Below are 20,504 nucleotides of genomic sequence, written 5' to 3'. Positions count from 1 at the left end.
GCCAAAACCTTCAATTTGAGCTGGAGAACCGTGATCTACAAAAGTTGAAAAAATTTTGAAAAATCGGTATGTGAGCCCTCATAATAAGAGGATTTTGACTTAAATTTTTTTTCATCAATTTTTTTTGCTAACATCTTTAAATGGCTCCTGTACATCGGAAACGCAAAATTTAGAAAAAGTCCAAAACAAAAGTTGTTTCTAATGCCAAAACCTTCAATTTGAGCTGGAGAACCGTGATCTAGCTTAATTTTGAAAAATCGGTATGTGAGCCCTTATAATAAGAGGATTTTGACTTAAATTTTTTTTCATCAATTTTTTTTGCTAACATCTTTAAATGGCTCCTGTACATCGGAAACGCAAAATTTAGAAAAAGTCCAAAACAAAAGTTGTTTCTAATGCCAAAACCTTCAATTTGAGCTGGAGAACCGTGATCTACAAAAGTTGAAAAATTTTTGAAAAATCGGTATGTGAGCCCTCATAATAAGAGGATTTTGACTTAAATTTTTTTTCATCAATTTTTTTTGCTAACATCTTTAAATGGCTCCTGTACATCGAAAACGCAAAATTTAGAAAAAGTCCAAAACAAAAGTTGTTTCTAATGCCAAAACCTTCAATTTGAGCTGGAGAACCGTGATCTACAAAAGTTGAAAAAATTTTGAAAAATCGGTATGTGAGCCCTCATAATAAGAGGATTTTGACTTAAATTTTTTTTCATCAATTTTTTTTGCTAACATCTTTAAATGGCTCCTGTACATCGAAAACGCAAAATTTAGAAAAAGTCCAAAACAAAAGTTGTTTCTAATGCCAAAACCTTCAATTTGAGCTGGAGAACCGTGATCTACAAAAGTTGAAAAAATTTTGAAAAATCGGTATGTGAGCCCTCATAATAAGAGGATTTTGACTTAAATTTTTTTTCATCAATTTTTTTTGCTAACATCTTTAAATGGCTCCTGTACATCGGAAACGCAAAATTTAGAAAAAGTCCAAAACAAAAGTTGTTTCTAATGCCAAAACCTTCAATTTGAGCTGGAGAACCGTGATCTACAAAAGTTGAAAAAATTTTGAAAAATCGGTATGTGAGCCCTCATAATAAGAGGATTTTGACTTAAATTTTTTTTCATCAATTTTTTTTGCTAACATCTTTAAATGGCTCCTGTACATCGAAAACGCAAAATTTAGAAAAAGTCCAAAACAAAAGTTGTTTCTAATGCCAAAACCTTCAATTTGAGCTGGAGAACCGTGATCTACAAAAGTTGAAAAAATTTTGAAAAATCGGTATGTGAGCCCTCATAATAAGAGGATTTTGACTTAAATTTTTTTTCATCAATTTTTTTTGCTAACATCTTTAAATGGCTCCTGTACATCGGAAACGCAAAATTTAGAAAAAGTCCAAAACAAAAGTTGTTTCTAATGCCAAAACCTTCAATTTGAGCTGGAGAACCGTGATCTACAAAAGTTGAAAAAATTTTGAAAAATCGGTATGTGAGCCCTCATAATAAGAGGATTTTGACTTAAATTTTTTTTCATCAATTTTTTTTGCTAACATCTTTAAATGGCTCCTGTACATCGGAAACGCAAAATTTAGAAAAAGTCCAAAACAAAAGTTGTTTCTAATGCCAAAACCTTCAATTTGAGCTGGAGAACCGTGATCTACAAAAGTTGAAAAAATTTTGAAAAATCGGTATGTGAGCCCTCATAATAAGAGGATTTTGACTTAATTTTTTTTTCATCAATTTTTTTTGCTAACATCTTTAAATGGCTCCTGTACATCGGAAACGCAAAATTTAGAAAAAGTCCAAAACAAAAGTTGTTTCTAATGCCAAAACCTTCAATTTGAGCTGGAGAACCGTGATCTACAAAAGTTTAAAAAATTTTGAAAAATCGGTATGTGAGCCCTCATAATAAGAGGATTTTGACTTAAATTTTTTTTCATCAATTTTTTTTGCTAACATCTTTAAATGGCTCCTGTACATCGGAAACGCAAAATTTAGAAAAAGTCCAAAACAAAAGTTGTTTCTAATGCCAAAACCTTCAATTTGAGCTGGAGAACCGTGATCTACAAAAGTTGAAAAATGTTGAAAAATCGGTATGTGAACCCTCATAATAAGAGGATTTTGGCAGAATTTTTTTTCATCAATTTTTTTGCTAACATCTTTAAATGGCTCCTGTACATCGGAAACGCAAAATTTAGAAAAAGTCCAAAACAAAAGTTGTTTCTAATGCCAAAACCTTCAATTTGAGCTGGAGAACCGTGATCTACAAAAGTTGAAAAATTTTTGAAAAATCGGTATGTGAGCCCTCATAATAAGAGGATTTTGACTTAAATTTTTTTCATCAATTTTTTTTGCTAACATCTTTAAATGGCTCCTGTACATCGAAAACGCAAAATTTAGAAAAAGTCCAAAACAAAAGTTGTTTCTAATGCCAAAACCTTCAATTTGAGCTGGAGAACCGTGATCTACAAAAGTTGAAAAATTTTTGAAAAATCGGTATGTGAGCCCTCATAATAAGAGGATTTTGACTTAAATTTTTTTTCATCAATTTTTTTTGCTAACATCTTTAAATGGCTCCTGTACATCGGAAACGCAAAATTTAGAAAAAGTCCAAAACAAAAGTTGTTTCTAATGCCAAAACCTTCAATTTGAGCTGGAGAACCGTGATCTACAAAAGTTGAAAAAATTTTGAAAAATCGGTATGTGAGCCCTCATAATAAGAGGATTTTGACTTAAATTTTTTTTCATCAATTTTTTTTGCTAACATCTTTAAATGGCTCCTGTACATCGGAAACGCAAAATTTAGAAAAAGTCCAAAACAAAAGTTGTTTCTAATGCCAAAACCTTCAATTTGAGCTGGAGAACCGTGATCTACAAAAGTTGAAAAAATTTTGAAAAATCGGTATGTGAGCCCTCATAATAAGAGGATTTTGACTTAAATTTTTTTTCATCAATTTTTTTTGCTAACATCTTTAAATGGCTCCTGTACATCGAAAACGCAAAATTTAGAAAAAGTCCAAAACAAAAGTTGTTTCTAATGCCAAAACCTTCAATTTGAGCTGGAGAACCGTGATCTACAAAAGTTGAAAAAATTTTGAAAAATCGGTATGTGAGCCCTCATAATAAGAGGATTTTGACTTAAATTTTTTTTCATCAAATTTTTTTGCTAACATCTTTAAATGGCTCCTGTACATCGGAAACGCAAAATTTAGAAAAAGTCCAAAACAAAAGTTGTTTCTAATGCCAAAACCTTCAATTTGAGCTGGAGAACCGTGATCTACAAAAGTTGAAAAATCGGTATGTGAGCCCTCATATTTTAAGAGGATTTTGAGTTAACTGAAATTTTTTTTCATCAATTTTTTTTGCTAACATCTTTAAATGGCTCCTGTACATCGAAAACGCAAAATTTAGAAAAAGTCCAAAACAAAAGTTGTTTCTAATGCCAAAACCTTCAATTTGAGCTGGAGAACCGTGATCTACAAAAGTTGAAAAAATTTTGAAAAATCGGTATGTGAGCCCTCATAATAAGAGGATTTTGACTTAAATTTTTTTTCATCAATTTTTTTTGCTAACATCTTTAAATGGCTCCTGTACATCGGAAACGCAAAATTTAGAAAAAGTCCAAAACAAAAGTTGTTTCTAATGCCAAAACCTTCAATTTGAGCTGGAGAACCGTGATCTACAAAAGTTGAAAAATCGGTATGTGAGCCCTCATAATAAGAGGATTTTGGCAGAAAATTTTTTTTCATCAATTTTTTCGCTAACATCTTTAAATGGCTCCTGTACATCGGAAACGCAAAATTTAGAAAAAGTCCAAAACAAAAGTTGTTTCCAATGCCAAAACCTTCAATTTGAGCTGGAGAACCGTGATCTACAAAAGTTGAAAAAATTTTGAAAAATCGGTATGTGAGCCCTCATAATAAGAGGATTTTGAGTTAAATTTTTTTTCATCAATTTTTTCGCTAACATCTTTAAATGGCTCCTGTACATCGGAAACGCAAAATTTAGAAAAAGTCCAAAACAAAAGTTGTTTCTAATGCCAAAACCTTCAATTTGAGCTGGAGAACCGTGATCTACAAAAGTTGAAAAATCGGTATGTGAGCCCTCATATTAAGAGGATTTTGAGTTAATTTTTTTTTCATCAATTTTTTTCGCTAACATCTTTAAATGGCTCCTGTACATCGGAAACGCAAAATTTAGAAAAAGTCCAAAACAAAAGTTGTTTCTAATGCCAAAACCTTCAATTTGAGCTGGAGAACCGTGATCTACAAAAGTTGAAAAATTTTTGAAAAATCGGTATGTGAGCCCTCATAATAAGAGGATTTTGACTTAAATTTTTTTTCATCAATTTTTTTTGCTAACATCTTTAAATGGCTCCTGTACATCGAAAACGCAAAATTTAGAAAAAGTCCAAAACAAAAGTTGTTTCTAATGCCAAAACCTTCAATTTGAGCTGGAGAACCGTGATCTACAAAAGTTGAAAAATTTTTGAAAAATCGGTATGTGAGCCCTCATAATAAGAGGATTTTGACTTAAATTTTTTTTCATCAATTTTTTTGCTAACATCTTTAAATGGCTCCTGTACATCGAAAACGCAAAATTTAGAAAAAGTCCAAAACAAAAGTTGTTTCTAATGCCAAAACCTTCAATTTGAGCTGGAGAACCGTGATCTACAAAAGTTGAAAAAATTTTGAAAAATCGGTATGTGAGCCCTCATAATAAGAGGATTTTGACTTAAATTTTTTTTCATCAATTTTTTTTGCTAACATCTTTAAATGGCTCCTGTACATCGGAAACGCAAAATTTAGAAAAAGTCCAAAACAAAAGTTGTTTCTAATGCCAAAACCTTCAATTTGAGCTGGAGAACCGTGATCTACAAAAGTTGAAAAATCGGTATGTGAGCCCTCATATTAAGAGGATTTTGAGTTAATTTTTTTTTCATCAATTTTTTTCGCTAACATCTTTAAATGGCTCCTGTACATCGGAAACGCAAAATTTAGAAAAAGTCCAAAACAAAAGTTGTTTCTAATGCCAAAACCTTCAATTTGAGCTGGAGAACGGTGATCTACAAAAGTTGAAAAATTTTTGAAAAATCGGTATGTGAGCCCTCATAATAAGAGGATTTTGACTTAAATTTTTTTTCATCAATTTTTTTTGCTAACATCTTTAAATGGCTCCTGTACATCGGAAACGCAAAATTTAGAAAAAGTCCAAAACAAAAGTTGTTTCTAATGCCAAAACCTTCAATTTGAGCTGGAGAACCGTGATCTACAAAAGTTGAAAAATCGGTATGTGAGCCCTCATATTAAGAGGATTTTGAGTTAATTTTTTTTTCATCAATTTTTTTCGCTAACATCTTTAAATGGCTCCTGTACATCGGAAACGCAAAATTTAGAAAAAGTCCAAAACAAAAGTTGTTTCCAATGCCAAAACCTTCAATTTGAGCTGGAGAACCGTGATCTACAAAAGTTGAAAAATCGGTATGTGAGCCCTCATATTAAGAGGATTTTGAGTTAATTTTTTTTTCATCAATTTTTTTCGCTAACATCTTTAAATGGCTCCTGTACATCGGAAACGCAAAATTTAGAAAAAGTCCAAAACAAAAGTTGTTTCCAATGCCAAAACCTTCAATTTGAGCTGGAGAACCGTGATCTACAAAAGTTGAAAAATCGGTATGTGAGCCCTCATATTAAGAGGATTTTGAGTTAATTTTTTTTTTCATCAATTTTTTTCGCTAACATCTTTAAATGGCTCCTGTACATCGGAAACGCAAAATTTAGAAAAAGTCCAAAACAAAAGTTGTTTCTAATGCCAAAACCTTCAATTTGAGCTGGAGAACCGTGATCTACAAAAGTTGAAAAAATTTTGAAAAATCGGTATGTGAGCCCTCATATTAAGAGGATTTTGAGTTAATTTTTTTTTCATCAATTCTTTTCGCTAACATCTTTAAATGGCTCCTGTACATCGGAAACGCAAAATTTAGAAAAAGTCCAAAACAAAAGTTGTTTCCAATGCCAAAACCTTCAATTTGAGCTGGAGAACCGTGATCTACAAAAGTTGAAAAATCGGTATGTGAGCCCTCATATTAAGAGGATTTTGAGTTAATTTTTTTTTCATCAATTCTTTTCGCTAACATCTTTAAATGGCTCCTGTACATCGGAAACGCAAAATTTAGAAAAAGTCCAAAACAAAAGTTGTTTCCAATGCCAAAACCTTCAATTTGAAGCTGGAGAACCGATTTTGATCGCTACAAAAGAAAAAGTCCAAAACAAAAGTTGTTTTGAAAAATCGGTATGTGAGCCCTCATATTAAGAGGATTTTGAGTTAATTTTTTTTTCATCAATTTTTTTCGCTAACATCTTTAAATGGCTCCTGTACATCGGAAACGCAAAATTTAGAAAAAGTCCAAAACAAAAGTTGTTTCCAATGCCAAAACCTTCAATTTGAGCTGGAGAACCGTGATCTACAAAAGTTGAAAAATCGGTATGTGAGCCCTCATAATAAGAGGATTTTGACTTAAATTTTTTTTCATCAATTTTTTTGCTAACATCTTTAAATGGCTCCTGTACATCGGAAACGCAAAATTTAGAAAAAGTCCAAAACAAAAGTTGTTTCTAATGCCAAAACCTTCAATTTGAGCTGGAGAACCGTGATCTAGCTTAATTTTGAAAAATCGGTATGTGAGCCCTCATAATAAGAGGATTTTGACATAATTTTTTTTTCATCAATTTTTTTCGCTAACATCTTTAAATGGCTCCTGTACAGAAAAAGTCCAAAACAAAAGTTGTTTCTAATGCCAAAACCTTCAATTTGAGCTGGAGAACCGTGATCTACAAAAGTTGAATTTTGAAAAATCGGTATGTGAGCCCTTTTAATTTTTTTTCATAATTTTTTTTGCTAACATCTTTAAATGGCTCCTGTACATCGGAAACGCAAAATTTAGAAAAAGTCCAAAACAAAAGTTGTTTCCAATGCCAAAACCTTCAATTTGAGCTGGAGAACCGTGATCTACAAAAGTTGAAAAATCGGTATGTGAGCCCTCATAATAAGAGGATTTTGACTTAATTTTTTTTTTGCTAACATCTTTAAATGGCTCCTGTACATCGGAAACGCAAAATTTAGAAAAAGTCCAAAACAAAAGTTGTTTCTAATGCCAAAACCTTCAATTTGAGCTGGAGAACCGTGATCTAGCTCAATTTTCAAAAATTGGTACCTAATTCTTAGTTATTTGAGGACCCTGAAGGTCTGTGGGAAGCCTCTTGGGTTGTGAGGTGTATAGAACCGTGAAATGGTCATGAGGAGTACAAAAAATATCGAAATGCGGTATAGTATGTCGTTCTTTAGACGACTACTTTGTCCATTTTTTTATTTACGATTTGTTAAGTTTTATAGTTTTGCAAAATTAATTTCTTGCACATTTTTTTTTTCAAAAAATTTATATAAAAATCTCACATATTTGCACAACTTGTTTAAAAACCAAAAAATTTTTAAAATTTTATTTTAAAAAATATTTAAAAAAAAATTAAGAAAATTTAAAAAAATTGTAAAAATATTCTTTTTGAATGAATTTTTATTTTTAATATTTTTGCCCCAATGAATTTCGACTTTCAAAATGGGATAAAAAGATAAAAACTTCGAACAAAAAATTATAATTTCCTAAATAATTTTATTCAATCCCAACAGAATTCCTTCTTTATTTTCTCCTTAGTGAGTAAATAAATCACCGCCAGCAGTACCCCTCAATTTTCTCCTCCTTAAGTACTTAAAATATTTGAAAAAATGACACTTGTTTGACATCACTATTCCCTGAGCCATTTAAACACTGCAACAGAATTCAACTGAATTCTCGACGTTTTTCTCGAATTTACACGTGAAACTCCGCAAAAAAGCTGACGAAAATAGCATCTAGCTATTTCCGAACCAGTTACCTACAACATTCAAGCAATAAACCGAAATTTTTTTACGAAAAAACACAAAATTCTCTTAAAACATGATGGAGGCACTGGACGACATTGCCGATACGCAAGAAAATACCCAAAATCACACAGAAAATACGCAAGAACTCGTGGAGAGCCAGCCCGTTTTGGACAAAGATCCGTGGGGACGCTTATTCAAGAAACGCATTCTTCGCAAGAGACTCGGACAAACAGCAACAAAGACTGTCTTAGAAGCTGGCGGGTTGCTAGATTATTTTGGTAAGCAGTTTCTTTGTGTTGTGTTTTGAAACCGGCTTTGAATTTGTTGTTGTAGATATTCGCGGAAATCAATTCAATTTCGGGCGTGATCCGAAAACCTGTCAATACGTTTGCGGCAAAGATGAGGGTTTGGATTTGAAGTCGTGGAATCGCATCTCAAAGGTTCATTTTATGATGTATCGCGAAAGTTTGGATCCAACATCGCCAATTTTGCTTCGGGACCTCAGTCGAAACGGAACTTACATCAATGGCGAGTTGGTTGGGCAAAATCAGACGAGACTCGTGAAGAATGGCGACTTTATTGCGATCATCGAGCCACATTTGAAGATTTTTCAGTTCAAAGATATGATTGTGCGACCCAGTGTCGACTTGCCGCACGACATTCAGAGCAAATATTTTGTCGGCAAAAAGTTGGGATCGGGCGCCTTTGGACAAGTTTACAAAATTATGGACCGCAAGATGCGAATTTATGCCGTAAAGTACATCAAGGGCTGCAGCTTGGGCTCCAACTTGCAAAATTCCAACGTTACCGACAACGAAATCCGCATCATGAAGAAACTCAACCACTTGTGCATCATCAAAACGTACGACATCATGCGCGATCTCAACGGCGGCGCCAGTCTCGTGCTCGAATTCATGGAAGGCGGCGATTTGCTCAACCGCATCATCAACAGTCCCAATCGGCGGCTCTCCGAGGACCAAGGACGCTTCGTGCTGTATCAAGTTACCGCCGCCGTCAGCTATTTGCACAGCAAGGGCATCACGCATCGCGACATCAAGCCGGACAACGTGCTGCTGAAAGATCGCAGCGAATGGTCTGTCGTGAAACTCACGGATTTCGGCTTGTCCAAAATTGTCACGGAAACGTCGGTGATGAAGTCGCTAATCGGAACGCCGAATTATGTGGCGCCCGAAGTCCTGAATGCCGACCAATTCAACCGGTACACGAACAAAGTCGATGTCTGGTCGATGGGTGTCATGCTGTTTGCGATGATTAGCGGAACACTTCCGTTCTCCGAGGACTACGGCGACATCCGGAAGCAAATTACCGCTGGGAAATACACTTTTTTCCCGGATTCGTGGCGAGGAATTTCGCAGGATGCGGTCATGCTGGTGCGAAACATGCTGAAAGTGCAGCCCGAAGCACGGATTAATTTGCACGAAATTCTCGAGACGCCCTGGATGGAAAGCACGCACGAAGGAGTGCAACGAGCTCAGCTGATTTTGGATCAAGGAGGCTCCAATGTCTCACGTATCCGCAATACATTCCAAGATGTTCATTTGGGCAAAGAAAATGGGTTTGCGCGACCGTTGCCGCCATCAAAACGCCCGCGTTACAATTTGTAAAGATTTTTGACGCGAAATCGGAACCAACTGTGTTAATTAATGCCAATTTTTTGTACTTTCATGTATACCTGATCTCTTTTTTTATACCGTAGTTTGTAGAATGAAGTTAAAGTAGCGTGCCTTTGATAATGTAAATTTACTAGAAATATGAATGCGTGCCATAATATGTACAAATAAGCGATGAAAATAAACTTGACGAATATTTTTTTGTATGAAAATTTGTTTTTTTTTCCTCGAAATTGATCAAAAATTGCAAAAAATTCATTTGAATGTCTTTTGTCGTTTGAACCTCCAAACTCTGATTTTTTTGTAACATCAAATATCGACCCAATATGAACAGAAATCATCTTTAGAATGAATATTTTTGCAATTTTAGGTTTAAAACTGGTCAAAAAATGACTTATAAAAAAATCAGAGTTTGAACCACCAAACTCTGATTTTTTTGTTTCTTCAAATATCGACCCAATATGAACAGAAATCATCTTTAGAATGAATATTTATTCAATTTTAGGCTTAAAACTGGTCAAAAAATGACATGTAAAAAAAATCAGAGTTTGAACCTCCAAACTCTGATTTTTTTGTTTCTTTAAATATCGATCCAATATGATCAGAAATCATCTTTAGAATGAATATTTATTCAATTTTAGGCTTAAAACTGGTCAAAAAATGACACAGAAATCATCTTTAGAACCTCCAAAATGTAACATCAAAAATACCCGATTTAGAAATCATCTTTAGAATCAATATTTATTCAATTTTAGGCTTAAAACTGGTCAAAAAATGACATGTAAAAAAATCAGAGTTTGAACCTCCAAACTCTGATTTTTTTGTAACATCAAATATCGACCCAATATGAACAGAAATCATCTTTAGAATCAATATTTATTCAATTTTAGGCTTAAAACTGGTCAAAAAATGACATGTAAAAAAAATCAGAGTTTGAACCTCCAAACTCTGATTTTTTTGTAACATCAAATATCGACCCAATATGCACAGAAATCATCTTTAGAATGAATATTTATTCAATTTTAGGCTTAAAACTGGTCAAAAAATGACATGTAAAAAAATCAGAGTTTGAACCTCCAAACTCTGATTTTTTTGTAACATCAAATATCGACCCAATATGCACAGAAATCATCTTTAGAATGAATATTTATTCAATTTTAGGCTTAAAACTGGTCAAAAAACGACATGTAAAAAAAATCAGAGTTTGAACCTCCAAACTCTGATTTTTTTGTAACATCAAATATCGACCCAATATGCACAGAAATCATCTTTAGAATGAATATTTATTCAATTTTAGGCTTAAAACTGGTCAAAAAATGACTTGTAAAAAAATTATTAAAAGTTACATTAAGATTACAACCAGAATGAAATATTTTTTAAAATTGCACTCACAAATTTTCTCAGATAAATTTGACAACATTAAAAATTCTCTTGTTTATTATTTATCTTTATTCTTGTTCACTATTTGATTTTAAATATACCACATATTTATAGAATATTAATCATAATTGCCTTAATTTAATAAAAAAAAAAGTTGTTTGATGAGTTGTTGTTTGGAAATGTTTCTCGCTAAATAATAATAAAAAGGTGATCCTGCTAGCAATTAAAGTTTCGTTATAAATTATTAATCCTTATTATTTTTACGTGTATTTTGATGATGAATGAAGTATTATTATTTTATGTTTTTTTTTTATACAAATCATTTTAATCATTAAAAAAGAAGAAGTTGGTTTAGTTTCCAGTTCATGAAGACGTCGACGACGAAGTATCGATAATGGGCGCCTGATCCGCTGCCGTTGTCACACTATTACTGCTCGACAACTCACTTTCCTCGTCGACTTTTGCGCGTTTCGATGCACTCGGTGCCGTGGATGGCGAATCATCGGGGACGGCAACTTCATCGGCGGCACGTTTTGTCGTCGTTGTCGAGGCACCGCCACTTTCTACTGGAACGTTCTTGTTGAATTTGACAATAATTGCAGTCATGTTGTCGCATCCGGTGCCATCGCCCATTGTATTGGGCGCCAAGCAAAAGTCGAAAAGCTAAAAAATTGAAAATTTAAGAATTTTTGAACTTAAAAAAATGAAGTAAAAATACCTCTTCGCATATTTTTGTCAATTTAATCTGAGGATTTTCCGCAAGTTTAGTTCGGACGAACCGCACAACGTCTTCCGAAGTCATAAAGTTCCAAATTCCGTCGCAAGCTAAGACCATAAACTCATCTTGGGGTGTCAGTGTGAGTTTTCGCACGTCGGGAAGGGCTGAAATCATCTGTTCCTCGGGCGGTAAATCTTTGTTCTAATAAAAAAAAAATATTTTTTTATAAAATTCATCAATTTTCAACGAAAAAGAAAAAAACTTACTGTTTTGTATCCATGATCGCCAATAGCTCTCGATAAATTAAGTCCCCCATTTACACGACCGTCAACAGTTACTCGTCCTCCGGCTTTCTTGATGCGATCAAACTCAATTTGATCTTCTGGCTTGTGGTCCAAACTCATCTCGATCGTTTCCCCAGCACGGCAAATCACGCAACGAGAGTCACCTATGATTGAATTTTCATCATTTTTCATCTCAAATGATCAAAAAGTGAAAAATTACCTGCATTAGCTACGTATAAGTCATTTCCACGGATAAGGGCAACCACAGCTGTACATCCGCTATCCTTTCCTGGCTCATCAGCCATATTATTCATGAATTCCTCATCCTCTTCTGTTAACATATCTTCGTCCTGTGAGTGATAAAAATGATTAAATTACGTTTTTTATGAGAAAAAATTGCAATTTTTCACCTCTTCTGATTCAATTTCCTCCAAATCTGCTTCCTCATCTCCGTTTTCAGTGTCAGAATTTTCTGTAAAATTTTAAAAAAATATTTTTTTTTAAGAAAATTTAAAATTTTAGGTAACTGACCTTCTTCCAAAGCATCTTCATCGCTATCGTCTGTACTGGAATCGAGATTTTTCACCTCGTTGTTCGTGTTGCTGGATACTTCGCCGTTTTCGCAGGCACCTGAGCTGCTTGATGACACTCCCTCGGATTTTCCGGCAACTCCGCTGGACACTACCTCGCCATTTGTGACAGCATCTGTGGCGGAAACAACTTCTTTCGTTGCCTTTGCCGACGATGTCGATACGGATTCCGTGGATTTGGGCGCCGCAGTTGTCGCGTTGTTCGACGATGAGCTATCAGGAACGTTGGGATTCTCCGAGGCGAGATCTCGGGCAACTTCTTCGCATTTGCCGCTTGAGCTGCTGCTGACAGTGGCATCGTTATCGTCATTCACGACTTGTGCCGCCGACGACGACGAAGAAGATGACGACGAACCACCCGCTTGCGACGATGAACTGCCTCCATTGACGTTTTTGTGTCCCGAAGACGACGACGAGGAACTTCCACCGGCACTATTGCTGCTCGAAGGTCCGGCGCCGCCACTTCCCGATGATCGGGGACCCTTCAAGCATGGCGACAACGGCTTGGCAGCCTCATTTTGTTGCAAACGTGCAATGGCATCCGACATGCCGGGCTTGTCCTTGTACTTTTCCAAGACCTCGCGCAACGGCATTCGTGCCTCGCTGTACAAATCGGCGATATTTTCGTCTTCGTCTTCGCATTCGCTGTCTTCCGCTCCGACATCCGGATTTTTCTTTGCCAGTTGCTTCAGCTCTTCGATCACTGTTTGCTCCAAGAGCGTCAAATCGAAGCCGATAAAGGCATCCTTGAGCGCTTTCTCAAAATCTGCCGCCTTGTACGAATCCAATTTTTTCAGGAAGGCGGGGAGCTTTTGTGCACAATAAGCCGACACCTCGGCGCCCCCGTGTCCATCGTAAACCGCCCAAAACGACGTGTTCGTGTCGAAATCCAGAATCGCGTTGTGTGCATCCTGCAAAAAAAAAAAGCAAAAAAAAAATCAGCACGAGTTTTGACACAAACAAGAACCGGTGCAGAAAAAAATGGCAGAAAAATGCGGGGCACGAGCTAATTGTCAAAATTCGATAGAAATTTTGCAAAATCTCCCCGAAAATAAACTCGCGCGCGCAAATTAACGCGAAAAAGTAACTTTTTTATGTGACAAAAACTCACTTCTTGCGAAACGCGCCAGCCTTGCATGGAACTCGCTCCAAAAGAAAATTCCTCATTTTCACCTTCCGACGAGATTTTTTCCGTAATTGGTTCACTCAAATACGCGCCCATTTTATGGACTTTTGCGTCGTTTTGTCACTGGTAAAGGAATCAAAGTTTCGTTATTTTTGGTAAAAGGTCTCTTTAATTCATGGGAATTGTCGATAAATTAAGAATTTCTAACACGGCGTCCAATAATCTGCCGGGGAAGTTTTGCTAATTCAATTTCGTCCCAATGCGAATTTCAGTTGAGGCACTGGGATTGCGAGTTATCACTTTCATTCGTCTCGCGTAAAATAGGGTTGCCAAAATGTCCTAAAACGGGACAAATTTTATTTTTAAGGAAAAAAACTTAAATTTTGCTATTTTTCGTAAAAATCAATTATTTTTTTAGAAACTGAAGTTGAAAATACCATTTTGAATAAAAATTTTGTCTCTGATAATTAAATTTAATTTAAAAATATATAATTTATCAACTTAAAGCCCTCCCCCACAGAATGAACGAAAAAAAAAAAAAGAATTTAATGAAAATATAAATAAATAATCTGGACAAATTATTTTACTTTTTTTTTATTGAAGACTCAATCATATATTAAAGTTAAATAAAATAAAAATTAAAAAATAAATCAATAATAAAGGCGAAAAAATTAATTTTTTGAGTTTTTGGAACCCCCGCCCCTCTGATTTTTATAAAATTTTTGACATTTTCTGTAAATTTTCTTTTCGTAAAAAAAAACTAAAAAATAAAAAGGAAATAAAATCAATTAAGTCACGTGACCAAGATCCATTTAAACAATTTTAATCGATTTTTAATATTTTTAGATTAATTTTTCCTGCATTTTGAATTCAAATTTCTTAAAAATAATAAATATTTTTTTTTCATTTTAAAAAAATCTTAAATCAATATTTTAAAATTTTAAGCTATTTTAGTAGAATTTTTTAAAATGCATTTTAAGTTTGTAATGATACAAAAAAAAATTATAAAATTTAATCAAAAATTTTTTACGAATTAAATTTTTATTAAAATAATTAAATTATATTTCTTAAATTATTTATTAAAATTTAATTTAATTTAAAAATTGAAAATTTATTAATTATTAAATTTTTATAAATAAAAGTTTTATTTAAAGAATTAAAAAATTAATTTTATTATTAATGATGAATTAAATTAATAATAAAAATTAAATTTAAATATTTTTTCCTAAATTAAGAAAAAAAACTTAAAATTATTCATAACTCAAAAAAAAAGTTTTTCCTCTTTGGAAAATCAAACAAAATTTGGCAACCCTACAAAAAAGACAATTTTCATTTGAGATATGAATGTTTACTTTAACTACAATAAATAAATTAATTTAAGAAAAAATACTTAACTCAACGTGATCATAAGTTAAAAATGGTTCTCATTAAAGAATATCGTTGTTGCATGCCGATTTCAGTCGAGGAAGTAAGTTCCAATTAAAAACATTGCGAAAATTTTCATTAATCTGTCTGTTTACAGTACAAAGTTGGTCAATTATACATGATTGCACGACATTCCTTGGAACAAAGTGAAAAAGGTTAGAAAATCTGACTAACATATTTTACGAAAATTTTTATTTTTCACAATTTTTTTTTTTAAATTAAATTTTTTTGACTAAAAAAGAAATTTTTTTTTAGGAACTGGAGTGGAAGTTGTGAAAAACGAAGAATGCGAAGATGAGGTGCACGGAAAAGGACAGTACACAGAAAAACGGATTCATTTGTCAAGTAAACTTCCCTATTGGATGCAAGCGATTTGTCCCCAAGTCTTTTATGTCACGGAAAAGGCATGGAACTTTTATCCCTACACAAAAACCGAATACACCTGTTCCTTCGTACCTAAACTGAATATTTTGATTCACACAAAATATGAGGACAATCAAGGCGATACCGAAAATGTAAGATTTTTTTTTAATTTTTGATTTCAGTTTTTTTTTTATTTTTTTCTTAATTTTAGATTTTTGACCTTCCTTCGACCACCGAACATCAAATCGATAAGATTGACATCGCCTTTGACGAGATAAGTGCAAAGCACTACAAAGAAAGTGAAGATCCAAAGCTCTTCAAGTCAAAAGTCACAAATCGAGGTCCCCTAATTGAAATGTGGCAAACACATGAAAAGCCGATTATGTGTTCGTACAAATTAGTTCACGTTGCGTTTGAAGTTTGGGGACTTCAGACGAAGGTAGAGTCGTATATTCACAGTTGTATTCGGGAAATTCTGCTTTTGGGACATCGACAAGCCTTCACATGGATCGATGAATGGTACAACATGAGTTTAGAGGATGTGAGGGAGTACGAAAGTCGAATACAGAAAGAAACGAACGAGAAAGTTTTGACCGAAAATGCTGCGACAGGTGAAGAGGATGCACAAGAGGATCCTGAAAATGTTGCTTCGTAAAAGATGTTTTTTTTTTAGAACAATGATATTTGTAGAAGAAAAAATAAATAGAATTGAGCTAGAAACGCCATGGTTTTGTGATTTTTCTTTTTTTTTTGCATAAATTTTGAGAAGATAAAATAAATGAGATTTTGCAAGTGAATTTAAAGCTCATTTTGGTGGATTTTAAAGTGAAAATAATCCTTTGAATTTAATTTCATGAAAAGAGGTTCAGGTATTCTGCTTTTCTTTGAGTCAATTTTCGATGGATTTCAATCATTCTAAAGATAATTTCCACTCATATCTGGTTGATATTAAATAAACTTAAAAATAATAAAAAAAATCATCAATATTTTCATGATCATTATGAATTTCATTACCTACTCTCACCTTCTTTAATTTTTTAGGCTCAAAATAAGGCAAATGCAATTTCAAAAAATGTTTCACATGTCCAACCACCTAACTTTTTTCGAAAATCCAAGGAGGGAATAATGGAATAATGATAATGGTTTTGAAATATTTTTACCTTCAAAATATACGAAAAATGACAAAAAATCATCAAAAATTGGTTGAAATCTATAAATTTTGTTATTTTTTGCAATTTTTCAAAGGGTTAGACTAATTTTCACAGAATAAAATTGAAAATTTTATAATTTGGAATTTGCCAAAAAATTTTAAATTTCAAAAAAGTCGTTAAAAATTTTTTAAAAATTTTAAAAAAATTTTTTGTTTTGAAAATTGTTTAAATGTTAAAATAAAATATTTAAAATGTCTTTACAGCACGCATTTGAATAATAAAACTCTTTGAAAATAGTGAAAAAGATGGAAAAATCATTAAAATCATTGTTTTCCATTATCATTATTCATTACTCCCACCTCCTTACTTTTTGAGGTCCAAAATAATGTGAAACATTTTTTGAAATTGTACTTGCCTAATGTGAAATTTTTTTTTTAAATTTTACTTGCCTTAATCATTTCAGAGTATAGAGTATCTTAAAACCAAGAAATTGTTAAAATAGACCTCATAATATAAATTTTCTCTTTCAAAATTAATGAGTAAAAATTGAAAATTTTTAAAATTGAAAAATCCCATTTCTGATATCATGGGTAGTATTGACTTATTTTCTTTTATTCAGTCCTTCAGCTCTTTTATAACACAAACTTGAAGGAGAAACAGAAATTTTATTGAAAATCCTCCATTTTTAAGAATAAAATTGTTGTTTGGTTTAGAAATCAACTACCATGAAAGTGATGATTCCTTTGATGGCGAAAATTAACCCAAAATCGATGAATCTAAACCTATTGTTGGAATTCAAAAGTCAAACGTTACTTATACGAACGTTGTTAATACATCATTTTCATTTCTTTAATGAACTTCAGGCTTGTATGATTTAAATCAAAATCAAGAATAAAAAAAAATCAAAAAAATGAATTGATTTTTTTAAGAGACAGATCAAATCTTGATTTGATTTGCAAATCAATCAAAAAATTTTTCAAAACTGAAATTTTTTTGATTTGATTTGAATTAATTTTGATTTAAATCAATTTTCAAATCAAATCAAATAAAAAAAAATCAGTTTTGAAAATTTTTGCAAATCGAATCAAAAATCAAATCTTTCTTGATTTGATTTTGAAATCCAAAAAATTCAGATCAAGATTTGAGTTTTGATTTGATTTTCAAATCTTTGATTTAAATCATACAAGCTTAATGAACTTCCATTGCTTGATTATACTAAAGACTACCTTGGCTTTACGATGCCATTCCCGATCCGCGATTGTACGCAATTCAACGCCATTGAAGAACATATGACTAGAAAATTTTGCCAGTTTTGCCTTTAATTTTCTCGACTATTACAGACAGCTCAACGAACACGGTAGATTGGCGCTCTCCGTGTCAAGACTTATGAATAATATGTATAAAAATGTGTCTAAAAATATATTTAAAAATCGACACTTTCTTCTTCCCAAACGATTTTGAAGATCTACAAAAAGGAAAAAGTTAAAATTTTACCAAAAATTGCTTAAAAATTGAAATTTACCTCAAGCAATTGCGTTGCTATCAACTCTTGTCGCAAGTCATTGCTACATTTGGCGATCGCCGACAAGAGTTTCAATTTTGAAGATGTCCATGTCCAGGCGATGTTACTCGGATTCGATGCTTTTTTTTCGTCCCAAGGTTCCTAAAAGAGTAAAAAAAAAATATTTCTTGATTTTTCATCGTAAATTTTAAAAAAAATATTAGAACGAATGCTGATTTTTTGTCTTCATGTTGACAAAGACTAAACGAAAACTGTTTGTCTTTCGTACTGGCAAAACAATAAAGCAATTTGGCATGAATTCCAATCATAAATTTCAAATATTGGTTCCGTTTTCCGAAAATTTTCAGAAAACCAACCTCATTGCAATGCAACTTCATCGCTATCGTTTACGCTGCAGTTGATGTTTTTCACCTTGTTATTTGTGCTGCCTGATTTTAGCTGGATGATGATGAAAATGTTGACTTTTTGTTGTCGAAACTTTTGTAGTTTTTAGCTTTAGTTGTAAATGAAAAGCCATGTGGATGCACTTTCAATATTTTGCATTTTTGCAGTTTTTTCGCAATTTTTCATTGGTTTTTTATATCACACCAATGTCTCAATGTTTTTAGAGGATTTTCTTTAAACTTTAATAATTTTTCACTGAATTATTAGCACTAAATAAGTAAATTTGATTCTTTAAAACGTGCCGCAACAACACTAAAATTTGACACTTGCTTGACACAAAACAACACACGAGAAGAATTTAGCTGATAAGAAAGTTAACGGATCTCTTCCCTTTTGCGAGATTATTTCAAGCCTGAAAAATCGAGCGTTTACCTTCCATCTGAAAATGTCGAATCACGACCAACAACAACCCGCATCATCCAACTCTGCCGCTTCTGGCAATGTTCCTCCTGTCGCAGCGCATGAAGAACAGCAAGGTAAGCCTAGTTTAAGATAGAAAATTAAGAGTGAAAAATATTTTTATTCAAGTGTGTATCGTAGTGCATCAACTCTTTCGTTCATAAGAGTTGTAAATCTGTGACAATAGGTTTTGCATTCGGTACATACAAAAATTTGAATAAGCGTTAGGGAAGTGTTAAAAGTCTTAAAAGTGAATAAATTTTTTAAAAAATTTTGAAGCGAAAATGAATAGATTAATATGAAAATTATCTTAAATGAAATTTCGTGCATTTAAATTAGAAAAAATAAGAAAAAAATCATAAAATTTTGTTAAAAAAGTGCATTTCCATAAATAAATTCTGATGACCCATTTCAAAAGTCAAAAGTTCAATGAGGAAAAAAAAAGTTAAACATTTCGACAAAAATTTCCGTTTTTGTTGTATGTATTTTAAAATTTTTTTAAGAAATTTCAAAAAAACTCAAAACAATTTTTACTTATTTTTGTTTTGAAAATCATATTTTAATATAAATTTTCTTCTCTAAAAATATTTTTCATAAAATTATTGAACTTTTTTTCATATTTTTTGACAGTTATTTTTTGGTTTAATTTTTATTATAAAAGATTCTAGCCTGAAATCTATTTTAAATTAGCAAATCTCAAAGTAAATACTTTAAAAAACATCAAAAATAATATTTACAGTCAAAAAGTGTTTAAATATTGTCATTTTGTATGAAAGTAGTATTTTAAAACTTTTTTTTTATTTATTTTGCCTCCCACATTTTATTTTCAAAAATTTTGGACTTTAATTTTGATTTTCATTTGGAGCGGTCTTATTTTTCATAATTATTGTTTTTGCGAATATTTCAAAAAATCAAACTTATTTGTGGGATTAATAGTCTCGTTTTTAAAATTTAGGTGCCTTAAATATAATTTTGAGTTTTTTAAAATTGCATCGATTTGCGTAGGAATTAAAATAGAAAATTTTAATTTTTAGACATATTTTTATATAAAATACTCAAAAAATCACTCTTTGTTTCAGCTATACCTTTGCTTGTTCCGCTCGTTGCGCCGGAAGGTTTGTCTGCTTATGAGCAGTACATGGTTGGCAGCGTGCAGCAACTCACGCAGCATCTGAACCTTATAGGTCAGTGCGTCAACCATATTGGTCAGCGCGTCGATCAAATCGAGCTGAACCAAGGCCACATGCAGGAGCAATTGGCAAACATTAGCGGACAGCTGGCTACTGGGGGATTGGCAATCCCTCAGGACGCTCAGGTGCCTCCAGCTATTGTCGGGGACGAGGTAGATCCTTTGCTAGTGATGCAGCAAGATGCCCAGTCTCCCCCCGATGAAGCGGCTAATGTGGATCCGTTTGAGTATGACAATGGGGGTCATCCTGATGCAGATGAAGAACCTCCTTTGATTGATTACTCTCACGATGAGTCTGGTTTTCATATGGCGTTCCCGATACACACTATTGATGAGTTTAACACTCTCAATGAACATCTGGCCGATGAAACC

General features: G+C 32.8%; 3 protein-coding genes and 1 long non-coding RNA gene across 5 annotated transcripts; 2 read left to right on the top strand and 2 right to left on the bottom strand.

Annotated features, from left to right (window-relative positions):
- The first annotated feature begins 7,809 nt into the window (after positions 1-7,809).
- LOC134829801 (ovarian-specific serine/threonine-protein kinase Lok-like) lies at positions 7,810-9,729 on the top strand. Its single transcript, XM_063843063.1, has 2 exons — positions 7,810-8,188; positions 8,244-9,729. Exons 1-2 carry the CDS (start codon positions 7,984-7,986, stop codon positions 9,533-9,535), a joined length of 1,497 nt encoding a protein of 498 aa, XP_063699133.1. The 5' UTR covers positions 7,810-7,983; the 3' UTR covers positions 9,536-9,729.
- A 1,494-nt stretch (positions 9,730-11,223) lies between these two features.
- LOC134831738 (uncharacterized) lies at positions 11,224-13,883 on the bottom strand. The gene is made up of 7 exons (XM_063845545.1): positions 13,625-13,883; positions 12,455-13,424; positions 12,334-12,395; positions 12,144-12,273; positions 11,906-12,087; positions 11,640-11,840; positions 11,224-11,584 (listed from the first exon to the last, which is right to left on the bottom strand). The coding sequence occupies exons 1-7, from the start codon at positions 13,733-13,735 to the stop codon at positions 11,285-11,287; spliced, it is 1,956 nt and encodes a 651-aa protein (XP_063701615.1). The 5' UTR covers positions 13,736-13,883; the 3' UTR covers positions 11,224-11,284.
- A 1,087-nt stretch (positions 13,884-14,970) lies between these two features.
- Positions 14,971-16,169, top strand: LOC134831216 (cytoplasmic phosphatidylinositol transfer protein 1). Its single transcript, XM_063844889.1, has 4 exons — positions 14,971-15,107; positions 15,162-15,219; positions 15,320-15,579; positions 15,639-16,169. The coding sequence occupies exons 1-4, from the start codon at positions 15,057-15,059 to the stop codon at positions 16,080-16,082; spliced, it is 813 nt and encodes a 270-aa protein (XP_063700959.1). The 5' UTR covers positions 14,971-15,056; the 3' UTR covers positions 16,083-16,169.
- A 993-nt stretch (positions 16,170-17,162) lies between these two features.
- LOC134831778 (uncharacterized) lies at positions 17,163-18,910 on the bottom strand. 2 transcript variants are annotated; one of them, XR_010162015.1, is made up of 4 exons: positions 18,457-18,910; positions 18,101-18,241; positions 17,805-18,043; positions 17,163-17,360 (listed from the first exon to the last, which is right to left on the bottom strand). It is a non-coding gene; the product is annotated as an uncharacterized LOC134831778 (long non-coding RNA). The 2 variants fall into 2 exon arrangements; XR_010162016.1 differs by having other exon boundaries at positions 18,512-18,908.
- Positions 18,911-20,504: the final 1,594 nt, after the last annotated feature.

This window comes from Culicoides brevitarsis, chromosome 2, assembly GCF_036172545.1.
Source record: "Culicoides brevitarsis isolate CSIRO-B50_1 chromosome 2, AGI_CSIRO_Cbre_v1, whole genome shotgun sequence".
NCBI classification, from domain to species: Eukaryota; Metazoa; Arthropoda; class Insecta; order Diptera; family Ceratopogonidae; genus Culicoides; species Culicoides brevitarsis.
This window is presented reverse-complemented; position numbering and strand designations above follow the sequence as displayed.

What these genes read in the sequence shown, in the direction of transcription:
- LOC134831216 (XM_063844889.1), top strand. Translation starts at nt 15,057, where the DNA reads ATGGTTCTCATTAAAGAATATCGTTGTTGCATGCCGATTTCAGTCGAG. An exon ending in TGCCGATTTCAGTCGAGGAA is followed by an intron (nt 15,108 to 15,161) that starts GTAAGTTCCAAT and finishes GTCTGTTTACAG; the next exon opens with TACAAAGTTGGTCAATTATA. An exon ending in ATCAAGGCGATACCGAAAAT is followed by an intron (nt 15,580 to 15,638) that starts GTAAGATTTTTT and finishes TCTTAATTTTAG; the next exon opens with ATTTTTGACCTTCCTTCGAC.
- LOC134831738 (XM_063845545.1), bottom strand. Translation starts at nt 13,735, where the DNA reads ATGGGCGCGTATTTGAGTGAACCAATTACGGAAAAAATCTCGTCGGAA. An exon ending in TGAAGATGCTTTGGAAGAAG is followed by an intron (nt 12,396 to 12,454) that starts GTCAGTTACCTA and finishes AAAATTTTACAG; the next exon opens with AAAATTCTGACACTGAAAAC. An exon ending in AGGAAATTGAATCAGAAGAG is followed by an intron (nt 12,274 to 12,333) that starts GTGAAAAATTGC and finishes TATCACTCACAG; the next exon opens with GACGAAGATATGTTAACAGA.
- LOC134829801 (XM_063843063.1), top strand. Translation starts at nt 7,984, where the DNA reads ATGATGGAGGCACTGGACGACATTGCCGATACGCAAGAAAATACCCAA. An exon ending in CGGGTTGCTAGATTATTTTG is followed by an intron (nt 8,189 to 8,243) that starts GTAAGCAGTTTC and finishes TTGTTGTTGTAG; the next exon opens with ATATTCGCGGAAATCAATTC.